Source organism: Cebidichthys violaceus, unplaced genomic scaffold, assembly GCF_023349555.1.
Source record: "Cebidichthys violaceus isolate CVI_PGR_0920_01 unplaced genomic scaffold, fCebVio1.0.p SCAF_30, whole genome shotgun sequence".
Taxonomy (NCBI): Eukaryota; Metazoa; Chordata; class Actinopteri; order Perciformes; family Stichaeidae; genus Cebidichthys; species Cebidichthys violaceus.
Window position 1 is genome coordinate 3062289 of NW_027176484.1, and position 13676 is coordinate 3075964.

The window sequence follows — 13676 nt, forward strand, 5'->3', positions numbered from 1 at the left end:
ACCTAATGTTTAACACCCTCTGAAGTTGGGCGTTAGCTGTTTGAGACTCAGTACTCGTGGTTATGAAACTGCAGCGCTTCATTTCGAGGTTCTCGGACATTCCCCAGTCAATAAGTTGCAGTTTCACGTCCCACGGAAGATTGCAAGGTGGTTTATCGTTTGACTTTTTTGGAGCATTTTAAGGAGGAATGGCTGACATGAAAAGGCTGAATGTGGTGGTGTTTGACTTGTACTTAATCTGTGAGGGTGAACTAGGCAGCTGCGATGTTGTCATTAAAGTCGGTGGGTTTTAGTACCAGCAGACTGCATACAGTACATATAGTTTTATCGGACAATGGTTGTGACAAGTGCATTTGTTCTCTCTCTGACTGAGAGTAGTAATGTTATCTCAGTAGTAAGCAAAGCCCAGTGAAAATCATATATACTGAAGTGTATGAAAAAGCCAGAAAAAGTAATGTTTGCTATCAACATATTGGAAAGTGCTTGGCTCTTGTATTTTGCAGGACTGTATTTGTATCATGGTGAAGAGTATATTTATTGGCCAGCAGTTGTCTCAATTGGTGCCTAGTTGAACATTCTTCTGTGAAAACACAGAGACACTTGCTCGTTTGTCCTTTTTTCCCCCCAACCCCCCCTACTGTCTCACCACCCACCTACTGTCTCACCACCCACCCCCACACACACCCCACCCCCCCACCCCCAAAAAGTACCCGTTCTGGTGCTTGCAAGGATGTTTACAATGTCTTCATTTTCTGTCTGTGTGAGCTATTCAGAACTCTTCACCCTTCTCCTCCTTTCTCCCTCCCTTCAGGAGTTTGTGTAAAGTGTACATTGCCATGGTTCTTTTTTATACAATACTCTGTAACTTGCCTTTGTAAATTTGGGCTGGAAAAAAATAAATCTTTTTATGAGACAATCTGTCCTGGGAACTGCTCAATGGCTTCTGCTCCGAGGACGCTGTGGGATTAGGATAGTAAGACTGGTCAATTATCCTCATTTCCTCAGATTGTTCCACTACTAGTAAGCTCTCCAGTGTGTTTGTTCAGGTGCAATCTTCAAAATGACCTTCGTACGCTTGGAGGTCGAGAAAAACAAAGTTATCATGGAACAATTATTTCACTTTAGAGACTTTTAGTTATTTAATTAAAGGTTTTAATAAAGAGTAAATTGTTTGCCACACAGGTTGATCTTTGAGTTGTTGACATACAATTTGTTTAAAGTTGGTTTTTTTGTCTAAAATCACCAGAAATGTAAGTTTCCAACATTTCTTATTAATTAGTATTACTTTCCTTGGATAAGTTGAATATGAAGATGCTCGAAATGCACATTAGAAAATGAAAACTGCAGTGTTGCATGTGGCCACAGGAGAGCAGTGTCTCTAAAGACGCCACGCAGTCGATCTCAGCTGGGTCAAATGTCAGATTCAGTTTGACTGCTGACTAACTTCCTCGGTTATATACATCGATATAAATGCCATTTATTGTAATACACATGCTGTTTAGGGCACTTTATTTGCCTCTACGTGACACAGTAGTCTTGAAACAAAAGAAAGTGACATCCGATCAAGTCATCTTGTAAAAGACGCAAGATTGGCAGAATTTGAATTGCCTCTCGACGGCTCTCAACATGGCGGAGGCGAGCCGGCGACTCACGGCTACCGGTTCAAACAACGGCGCACGTCCTGACGGTCCTGACGGAGCACTCCGTCAACAAAGCAGGGAGATGCTCGGATAACAACAGGAGAGTGACTTCATCCTCTGCTCAGGTAGACATTCCTCCACTTTACCTTCACACTAAACGGTGTCTGCTGCTACAGTAATGCTCTGAATGTTAACTGCAGCTCAGTTAAAGTCCCCTTCTAGTCCTGTTTCCACAATCCTCCGCTAAAGGACGAAAGTTTCTCCGTTTCTCACCAAAAACTCGTTGTTTGTATCCTCGAGCTGCAGCAAACGCGGTCGAGTCTGTTTTAAATCCCCATAAAACATTTGCAAAGTATAGATTTTTTTCCTTCTTAATTCGCCATTGTTGACATCCTTGTTTACCAGCCTGCGGTCCGCTTCATCCCCGCCTTGTGCTGGTGCATTGCAGCACGTCTTGGCGTGTTACCGCCACCTGTTGAGGAGTGAAATAGTTGAACTAGCAAACCACGCATAACAACAGCACAGCTGGAGGTCAGAAGCACCGCGGGGAACCGCTAAGTCCCGGTTCAACACGTGTTTGTACCAGCAGGAGTCTGTGCCAGTTGTCCTTCATATTAGGGAGAAGCAGTTGATGTCATTTTAAGAGTTTGAAAGTAGTTTGTAGATTTATTTATATTACATTTTTTTTTAATGAGTCTGTCGAAAAACCCCATCAGACATATTATTACTCAAAACATGAGGATCTTTCAGTCAATAATCATGCAAGAAATGCTGCAACTCTGGTGGCACAAGTGTCTCAAATGTGAGGCTTTGTTTATAATTTAAAATTGAATATTTTTGAGTTTTGGACTGCTGATCAGACAAATTAAGCAATTTCTAGATAACCTTAAACTCTGTAAAACTGTGGAGAGCATTTTCACAGATTTATGGCAATTTATAGACTTAAATAAATACAATGTTCATTAGTTGCGTTGACCCTGGCAGTGCCAGCTGTCCAACAGTCCACTCTCTTCACTGCATCGCTTTAACTTACATTCTGTTGTAGTATTTACATGATTTATATACTTCATCTGCGTCTGCTGTGGCATTCACTGCCATCAGTCAGTTAAGGGTATTTTTAACTGCTCCTAATGCTCGTGAACAGAGAGTGCGCTCCCTGCATTAGCATAATGCAACATCGGTGACGGGCAGCGATTACGCTGGGGATGATTTTGTTGAGTGTAAATGTGAAATCTGATTATCCTAGAGGGAGGAGGAGGGCCGGAGAGGAGGAGGAGGAGGAGAGAGGAGAGAGAGAGAGGAGAGAGAGAGGAGAGAGGAGGGAGAGAGAGGTTGGCTGGAGGAGAGATTCAGAGGGAAGGAGGGGTTAAGATGGCAAAGTGCTGAGCCAATGGCTTTCTGCACAGAGCAGCTGGCTGGCATCAGGACAGGACAGGCCGCTCGGAGGAAGGATACCTTGAGGACAGCTCTTGTCTGCTCGCTGTAGGACACTGAGGGGTGACGTCCACGAGGTGTTCATGGGATGCACTATCTACGCAGCCAGCCCTAAGGCCCTGCCTGCCGACGAGGCCCCAGGCCAGGACAGATACTACCAGCTCCCCCACTACCGCCTGCCTCATGGTAACTGCAGTCAGAGGATAGCAGCCGGCAGAGCCAGGTCAGTCAGCACCACACGGGAAGTGCGCTGAATGTTTGGCATGCTTTGTCTTGAGTTGCACTGACGGGGGGGGGGGGGGGGTAGAAGCAAAGTATTCAGTCGGTGGTCCTCGTTCCATCTCGACCAATCACAGAGGAGATGTGGAGAGTGAGAGGGATGCTTGAACATCAGGAAGACGTCCCTCGTGATTTGTCGTTTTACATTCAGGGTTTACGTTTAGAAAAACGACTAACAATTGTACAAAATAAGATTTAAATGTATATTAATTCAAATGTACATAATTAAGACAGAAATGCACAAGGAGCTATTTAAGTCTGAAGTCAGCTAAAAGGTTGTGATGTTCGTCTGAAGTGAAGTCATCAGAAAGTGGGTCGTGTGGGGCGAACATGTCAGCCAGCTGCATCTGTGGGTGTCACATCTTCTTTGTCAGCAGTTTAGGCTGTTTTTTCAGACGTCTTCTCTTCTGCATATAAAACATATCTTGGCAGTTTATTTACACCTGCGGTTTAGACACAGTGGGTTTCGCTCATTATCGGAACCCTGTTTAAAAAACCACAGAGAACTGTGAGCTTATTTGATACCTCTCGTTCAATATCTGGAGAAAATAATAGAAAGAGACGAATATTTACAGATTTTTGTTGCCAACATAATGTAGGATCCTTGTTTTGTTTTTGGCCTTTTTTTCGTCTACTGTGTTTGTATATTCACTAATTACCTTTAAATAAACAAACAAAAAACAACACAAAGAATCGGAATCACAGTCAGCTTTATTGGCCAGTAACAAGCAATTTGACAAACGCTAAAAACAAGGACATCAAAGATGAACAAGGTAATCATCAACATTTGACTATATGTACAGATTTAAATAGGTATTTTAAAAGTTTCGTTATATATATATATTTTTTTTATATAAAATACCAAATGAAATGTGTAAACAATAGGACAATAGCGTGAATGTGCAGAATGCAAAGGGTGCTGGAATAAATATGAAATGAATAATGTAACAGGTTACTTTATATACAAGAGATAGGTGGTTATTACAGTCCATACAGTAGAAAGCGTACTTGAGATTTATGTTAAACAGTGATGAAATGTACATGTTCAAATTAGTGATGGCGAGATGAAGCCTCATGAAGCATTGAAGCTTTCCATCCAATTGGTTCACTCATGGGCCGAAGCGTCACGGTGCTTCATTTGCTCTTCTGTACCATCAAGTGGACAATAACTGTGAAACAGGCAGAGTGATTATGATGACACCATGGCTTTGGTGTGTGAAGCTTTGAATTAAATAAATGAATGTTTGTGATGCTCCAATAGATTGCAAACAAACGCGCAATAAAGTCCCAAGTCCACAAAATGTGAGTGGGGGGTCCATTGCGTTTCGCTGAACCTTATATTTCGACACACGCTTCGAAGCCTCGACACAGAAGGACACATCACCAGATCAAATTCTTTCAAAATGAAATTTAGAGCATATTTGGTGGCGACGACTTGCCGGCGGTTAACGGTACTAACAGCGCTAACAACGGCAGCAGCGCTGTGAGGGCCCGGCTATGTAAACAAAGCTCAGAGAAGCTGAATGTGGCCCAGTGGTAGAGCAGGGTAGTCCTTCAATCAGAGGATCGGCGGTTCGATCCCCGGCTAGCTCATGTTTAGACATTGCGCCTAGTTTACATGGTTAGCCTCTGCTTAACTGTTTTTGTGTGTATATGATGGAGAACGTCGCCACAGGTTCCCAATAAGTAATTCTGCAAATATATAAATATTGTAATACTTTCATCAGTGGGCCATAGACTCAATCACCATTGTGGCACCTCCATCAGCGATGGACTGCGTCCCAACAATTGATCCAAATTAAAATGTTCAAGGTTGCCACATTAAACTATAGAATGGATAAAATAGTGCACGTGTGCAGAACGTGCACGCAGCCAGTTTCAGTTCGCTCTGCTCGCTCAAAAGGAAGCGACTGTCAAGAAAACCAATTGCTCCTGAGGATCAATAAAGTATTTCTGATTCGGATCTGATATAATCTACAGGTAATAATAATAATTATACATTTTATTTGTACAGAGCTTTAAAAGGTACTCAAAGGCACTTTACATGGTAAAAACAGAAACAATGAAAGCAATAATAACAACATAAACAAGGCAGAGAGATGACTTTATAACAGTAATAAACAAAACAAAAGCATACATCACTAGCAGCACAGGTTATGTATGTCATCAAATAGGTGAGTTTTAAGTGCAGTTTTGAGTGGCTGTTACTGGTACAGTTCAAAGTTTGTCCTTTTATAGCAGATAGATTCTGATAATTGGCTTTGTAGCAGTGTTTCAACTGTAATTAAGCCTCCCAACAGTTAATCCTCATTAAAGGGGTTTTGACCGTACTGAAACTCGTCCTGAGTAGAACTTCCTCCGTGCAAAGAGCTCTTTCAACCCGAGAGACTGGAACTCTCTTTCACATGACTGGTTGGAAAGTGGCTCCACTTATTTATGAAGGTTTGTAGCTGTGTACTCAGTAAGCTACCCAGCAGTATATAAAGTAAACTAAATGAATTATAGTTACACATTAATACATCAATAATTATAATCCAATGATATGATTTAAATCACTCTGAGATGGGCTACTCTACATAATGAGTACACTCTAAGTATATTTCTATGGTAATACTCAGAGGTGGAATGCAAGAACATGTACTGTACTGAAGTACAATTTGAGTATTTTCATTTTGTATACTTTTATTCCACTGTGTTACAGGGAAATGTACTTTGTACTACTATAGTAGGATATTAAGTATCTAAAATTGTTAAACAACAACACTAAAATGCTCTGCTGTGTCTTCATTAGTGAGCTAAATATAGTATTCCATATTTAGAATACACATTGAAAGGAGACACTCTGCATCATAATAAGTAGAGTGTTTACTTGTAATGGGAGTGTTTGTATGCTTTGGTATTTCTACTTTATTTTACTTTGCTCCCCACCACTTTTAATAAAAAAGCTCCATGGCTTCACCATTTATAAACATCAAACCCACAGAAGCAGTCAGTGGGAGCCTGTGGGGAGAAAATAGCCACCGTGTAATCCCCCGGCAGTGTGTAAACAGCCTCAGTGGGCTGTAGGTAAGCTCAGCCCTCCTCACACAAGGACACACTTCTGAGGAGGTCACTGCTCCGTCAACACCGCGCTCTCCTTTTACAGCTTTCAGCGGGTTTGTGTTTGTGCGTCAAACTGGAGGTTATTTGTCCGCTTCTCGTGGATAAAAGAACATGAAATGAAGCACAGAGCGGACGAGTTTCGTGGAGATACGAGGCGAGGACACGGCGGAAGAAAAGTAGAGGTGACTCGTGCAGCTACAGGTAGGAGCCGTTAGGGTCGATGGTTAAAGCTCGCGAGCGGAAGAAGAGCGGGGGCTGCTGGGGGGAAGATTTCAAAATAAAAGCACCGGTGACCAACTGGCAATGGGATCGCAGAATAGGCATGGAAATACAATTTTAACCAATATGTAGTGATTTCTATTAATGCATTAGAACCAGTTGTTGATTTGAGTTGGATATTATTTGCCGGTAATTCATTTAATAATTTAATACCTAAACAGTTCAACTTTTCCCGTGAATCGTTTAATTATGATGTGAGAATCAAGAATTGTAATTAATCATGATGTATTGCCACGTATATTTAGACTATTTACTGCAAAAGTTAATCACTTGTTTTTGCTTTTATTTTGAAGAATTGTTCCTTCTCCGGATCTTAACCTGTCTTCTCCTGACAAGCTTGACAATCGTTTTTTGCGTTTCATAATAATAGGCTGTTAATTCAAGTGGTGTAGATACATATACAATTCAGGAATAAAATGTGCCTACAGTCATATTTAAAGTATTCATTCAGTGGAAAATGTAAGTAAAATACAATGTCCAGTATTTATTTTTGTTATAAGACAGAAGCCTCCTCGGCCTAGTTCTTCATCAGTCTGCAATGTTACTTAAACTGCAAGTGTTGTGTTGTGTACCTGTTACTTCCCAATAGAAGTGTTATTATATTTAAACATTGGACAGATTACTTCATGTTTGGACCCTTAATGAGACGACAAACTGTTCCTCCATGAAGTCCCTTTTGAATGTCCCACTAAAGAGTAATTATTGTGCGCCACATAGTCTTCAGTAAAATAAGGACCTTTGGAGCCCTGTTGCCGTCTTAAAAACACACTTCTGTCATCAAAGGTTCTTTTGAGGTGCTTGCACAATGGGGAGGTTATTTCAGGAGGTCTCAAGCAGTGCGGAGACCAAAGGCTGTGCCTCTGTCTGTGAAACACCAGAAGACCAAATTAAGTTACAACAATAAGACAACTGGCACTACGGGGGAAGAAGAAAATCATTACGATGACAAATGGCACGACAAAGCTCTGGCAAAAAGTTTTTAAAAAAGTGGCATCGTCATGTTTTCCCTTTTCGTATTTATTTTTTATTAGTTTATTTTTTATTAGCACACTCATTTGTATGTCTTAACCCACACACATAAGAGAAACCTCCCATGTGGGCGACTCCTAAGACTGCAGGCAACTTTAATTTTCTCTAATAATAAGGCAAAACTCGCTTTTCAGCCAATTAAACCTTTGTGACGACACACCCGTTATAAACAAAGCAGACCACATTGCTTACAAAGTCGTGTGCCTGCTGTGTTGTTGAGGACTATCCTTATTAATAATAATTATAATAATAAACTTTATTAATAGCACCTTTTCTACACAATGTTTACAAGCTTTAAAGGGTAGAAACAACAACAGAATCATAAAAGTATTCAAGCATACCGCCATGAAACAGTAAAGACACGACGATTACAATTTAAAGAATTTAAACAAATGGTGTGGGAAGGTGAAATAGAAATATCCCAGGAGGGCGGGGCTGTAAAAGTGTGTTTTAAGAAGAGTCCAGATAGATTTAGCCATCCTAATCTCCTCTGGAAGAACTCTGTCGCCTTAAGGTGTATAGACGTTACAATCCGGTACATAATACAAACTAACCTCTACATTGATTAGTGGTTTTTTTTAACTCGTTTATGTGTCATGGTACTTTGCAACGACTTTAGATGCTCAGGGCAACAGGGAAACGAGTGACCGGAGGCAGAGAGAGTGCAGTGATTCCTAAGCAACAATCCCAGTGGCTAGAAACTGTAACAAGATTACAGTTTATTGGATTGGAGGATGTCTTGTGACAGAACAAAATGTTTGTCTCCTGAGACAAGAAAAGGGACACAGAGGAGGAGAGGTGGAAAGGTGAAGGCCTTTCAGTTAACAAAATAAAGGTTTGAATGGCCATGAAGGCAGTTCATTTGTAGTTCAACGTGTACCTCCCTCTCTGATTACTCGTTTGCTTCGGAAAACAGTGACGGTGCTAACATGGTGCGTCATGAATACACGTGTGTATTGTCTCAGTTTTGGTATAAGGCAAATATGAAACCTTAGTCCATCGGGCATTGGGACTGTTTAGATGATGGGCTGGTCCTGCTGCTGAAAAACAGATTAACTCACATTCTTGTTCCTTTTAGATAGACTAAGGTTCTAAGTTTTCCACATCACTGCACGTCTCCTGCTACACTGGCTCCCTGTTTGTGTTCCAGTCTACAGGGTAGTGAAGGGAACGCTCCTTTACACCTCCCGGTTAAAACCAAACCGGCATAACCATCGGCCGCCCCTCAAGGCTGTATCACCAACAGGCAGAATGGCTGAAGCAGGGCCCTCAAAAACCCCGGGTTTGTTGTGTGGCAATTGGCTTTTGGTAATTTTGATTCATTGTGACTGTTTCTAGAAAGGTCTGATGACGGGGATGGATCTGAGCTCTAAAACTCAGAGAACCACGGTCACATTTGTAACTTTAGGTAGGAAGCAGTGTTTTGTGCTGAACAATTTTCTAAGTGAATGATTCTGTATCAAATAGGATCGACCTGCAAATTAGATTGTTCATCCATGAATACCTCGAGGACCCTCATCCTTTTGATGTATTTTTCTGCAGCAGCATGGCTTTAAGCATAATGCACCAATTTACCGTAGAAATTGGTCCGTCTGGTATATTCTGAGAGGGAAATCACACGTTCGGGTGCAACGGAGGCAACATTTATTTATCTTTTTGATCATTTGTTTAATTCCACTTGCCAGAAACCTGCACAGACGAACTGAGACCAAAGTTTGAAACATCTTCATGGCTAAAAAAAGGTTTTTCCCCCTCACAGTGGATGTTTATCCCAGGGCTGCTTGTGTCAAGAGCTGTGTGACGAGGGCCGTTATGTGTTTCAGAAGGTTTTTAGACTGTAAGCAAACAATTTTGTGAATGAGGTCACCAAAGAGCCATCCAAAGTCTGTTTCCTGTGCCGTCAGACACAGTGGACACAGTTTGGAGTCAAAACAATTCCCAACATTCAGGTAAAAGGTCATAAAGTTGTCCGACTGTTTATTCTCATAGAAATATACAATTAGCTGTCTGGAGGGCAGGAATTCAAGCTCAAAACAGCTTTATTTATTTATATATATATATATATATACAGTATATAAATAAAACTGCAAATCAAATATTACACAGTATCATTTTTTAAGCAATGTTAGTATGTCTTGGCAGAACTCAATTAAATTGCACAAAACAATTCTGATTTCAACTCAGGAATATAATTTCATTAGAGTTAGGAAATTACTAATTTAAAGAAGAACATTTGGCAAAGTAAATCCAACCTAACTAATGTTAACATATGTTGTTTGGGATGTTTTAATTTGCATCTAAAAGATTTTGTGGAAATTGGTTTCTTAGAGAAATCTTTGCTTAAATATTCTCCGTGTCCTCAGCTACTGATCCTGTAAATCTGATTAAAATACTCCTTGCAGAGAAAAGCTGAGTGCAACTACAAGCAGCCCCTTTGAACATTGTTTCTAAGCACAACAAGGCTCTGTTTTGCCCTTAGGCTCACATCTGGGATCAGATACCTCTCCTAAATCCCTTAACCTCAGGCTTAAGGTGAAAGGACCCCACAAACCCTTTCCTTCTCTAACAACAGGCCCTTCACCTCCTATTCAACCCTCTGTGATCACACATGACCAGTCAGATGTAAAACCTCTAGGAGGCCCTTGTTGTTTGAACAGGTCAGTGGCTGACGTGAAGCTTCTGGCCAATTAGAGATAATACACTGGAAACTGCATGCTGGAGCCTATTACTATCAACACCTGTAATTGTACCAGGGCAGGTGGGAACGACTCCCCCTCTCCCAGAGGAAAACACGGCTCAGGGCAGGTGGCTGTTGATGTGCAGATGAGAGGAAGAAACGTAGATTGGTGAAAGGTTGCAAGTATTTTATGACAACACTGCAACGCATTTAAAGGATAAAACCAGCGTTTGGGATTTATGGTCATTACCTGAAAGATTGGGGACAATTCAGATAATTTGAGTAAAAAAAAAAACAACATCCGTGTATTTGTGTTCAGGGAGAAAATAAATAGCCAAAATATGATTACACATGGCTGATCTTGGTATATTTACAATAACGAAGCTACCAGCTATGATAGGCTGACTGCACGGTACACACACCAACCTCAGACAGTCGTAGCACATAAACACCACGTGTGATGGAGAGTGCATAACGAATGATAATCAAGCTAACAGAGAAGATGAAACAATTAACTAAAAGATAGATGACTAGCTAAAAGTAAAGAAGCCAAAAGTTAGCTAAAAGTAATGCAGGTTAGTAGCAGTTTGCTAAATAATGAATAAATGGTTGTAATCGCTAGTTAACCAACTGTCTATGGTGGAAATAGACATTTAAATGTACTGGATATATACAGGCAGTTTAATGTAATGAATAAACAGATGACATAGTTAGCTAAACGATGTTTGAACAGATGAGCAGCTAGCTACAAGTCATAAATGGTTGAAATAGTTAGCTTCGAGTTAAAAGTAGTCTATTGAATAAACAATTAGAATATAGGGCGTTAAAAGTAATGGATGAACAGATAATGGACTAATAGTTCAAAGTAGTGAGCAAACATTCGTTAAACATGACATAGTTAACGTTAGCTAAAAGTAATGGATGAACAGTTTAAATTCTTAGCTAAAAGCAATGAATAAACAATGTAAATAGTTAGATAAAAGTAATGGATAAACAATGTAAATAGTTAGCTAAAAGTAATGGATAAACAATGTAAATAGTTAGCTAAAAGTAATGGATAAACAATGTAAATAGTTAGATAAAAGTAATGGATAAATGTAGTTAGCTAACAGCAATGGATAACAGTTGAAATGATTAGCTTAAAGTCATTGATAAACAGTTAAAATAGTTAGCTAAAGGGATATGAGTAGCAGTAATTTTGTCCATTCAATTGCATGAAAGCAATATTGTAACAACATAAAAACACAGGACTGTTGGGGTACGTCAGACAGCAACGGTTATCTAGTCGAGTGATCATTGCTTTAGTGGACTCATTGTAGATGTAGAAGTATGCAAAACAACTTAAACAAGCCCTGAGCCACATAATCCATCACAGTAAACATGAAGCTGTGATTTAGTTCCCTCAGAGTTTCAGTAGAATTGTTCCTTTTTAATGTTAGTGGGAGTATCGCACTTTGTTCTGCTGTCAATCACCACCAAACGTCTCACATTAATATGATTTATGGTCATTTCCTTGGATTCTCCTTGTTCTTTGGGATCCGTAAAAGCTCATTTAAAGAGACATCTGGTGCTGAAAAGTTTCAGATTGTGTTTGTAAAAAAATACATTTGAGTCAGCTCGCAGCAGCAGATCGGGTCAACCATCTGCTCAACCTGTGAGAGGAGACGCTGACCCCATTTACACGATCACAAGAACACAGCTTTATTTTGCTGAGTGGAGGTTATTAATGTAGCGTAAACCAGAAGAATCACACTTTGACATCCAGTCCACTTGGTTGCCCCATACACCTTTTTTGGGGGGTAAGAGCTCTCTTTGAAGCCAAACCTGGAGACAAAAACCAAACATAATTTTTTTTTTTTGTGTTTTACAAGTGTACAGTACACGACGGTCCAGCGGAGAGGTGCCTGCTGTTAACATAGCGCTGTATGTTTGTGTATTTAGGGCCAGGAGCATGACTGAGCAGCCGGAGCAGAGCGAAGAAACAGGCCTGCTCTCAACACAGGACCTGGACCACTGCAAGGACGACGACACACACGGCCACTTCAGGCAAAGCTCACACACACACACACACACACACACACACACACACACACACACACACACACACACACACACACACACACTCTGCTCTGCAACACTTGCTGTCTTTTTTTACCCCACACACCATCTGTATCCTGCGCATGGTCATGAGTTACAGCCACAGGAGATCTATTTTCACAGCCCTTATTTTGTTCTTTTATTTCAGCTGTATTTGATGTCAAACAATGGTGAAACATGCGCATACACGCACACAAAGAGACAACAAACAAAGTATTCATATGCACAATGTCGGTGTGTGTGTGTGTGTGTGTGTGTGTGTGTGTGTGTGTGTGTGTGTGTGTGTGTGTGTGTGTGTGTGTGTGTGTGTGTCTGCAGACCGAAAGGGTGTATTATATAATAAGGACTCGAGGCAGGAGCAGTGTAATCCCGGGCAATCTGTTCTGGGATGAGATTTAGCGCTGAAGCATGTTGGTAGATCTAGAGAATGGGAGGGACTTAATGTACTTGTCAGTCTTTAACTTGCATCACTCAATAATCCATGTGTGTATCTTTATTTTTATCACCTCCCAGCACGTAACTCACCGCAACACTCCTCTGTTCCTGCGTGCAAATATTTCAGGTTGTAAATATTTGTTTACATAGAGTATTTAACGTTGCATTAATAGATCAAAACAAGCTGACGAATACACAACCACCAATCAAATCAAAGGTTTATGAAGACATAAAAACTAAAACAACATCCAGGACACACAAAGCAACATAAATATTAGTGTTGAAACTTTAAGTTTTAGCTCTGTTTTGGTCACCGGCAACTAGCATGTAGCATCAGGTCTGATGCTCCACTGTGTTCAGGAGCTTGTCGCTGGGCTGGTAGTGGACAGTGGGTTTACAGCTTCCTGTGGATGTTGACACTCAAGCTTAAATTAAATCTGCTTTAAAACCAAAACAATGAGCTAAAAGAGGCTAAAAAATTAGAGCTTAAGAGTTTAATTCCCTGTTGGTTCGTGACTATAAGCGACCACTTTCACATTACACAGAATCATTTGATTCAGTGTTCATACAAACAACCTTAGTGAATGCAATTTTAAAGACTGACATGATGTGGGTCACACAGAATAACAATAAAGTATTGTTGTATTTTCTCTGAATTCAAGCAGTCTAACAGAGTATTTGTAAAGCAGTGCTATTAATTATCC

The 13676-nt window shown here is 40.5% G+C and overlaps 1 protein-coding gene across 5 annotated transcripts in view; it reads left to right on the plus strand.

Moving 5' to 3' along the window:
• Positions 1–1735: 1735 nt before the first annotated feature.
• Positions 1736–13676, plus strand: part of gramd2aa (GRAM domain containing 2Aa) — a 29562-nt gene continuing 17621 nt past the window's right edge. Inside the window, exons 1-3 of one of the 5 annotated variants that reach the window (XM_068724348.1) lie at positions 1736–1765; positions 3127–3297; positions 12382–12486. In XM_068724348.1, the coding sequence (XP_068580449.1) occupies positions 3158–3297; positions 12382–12486 (245 nt within the window). In that variant the 5' untranslated portion in view covers positions 1736–1765; positions 3127–3157. Of the gene's footprint in view, positions 1766–3010; positions 3298–6430; positions 6657–12381; positions 12487–13676 lie in introns of those variants that run through there. The other 4 variants (XM_068724347.1, XM_068724351.1, XM_068724350.1 and 1 more) reach the window with 4 other exon arrangements.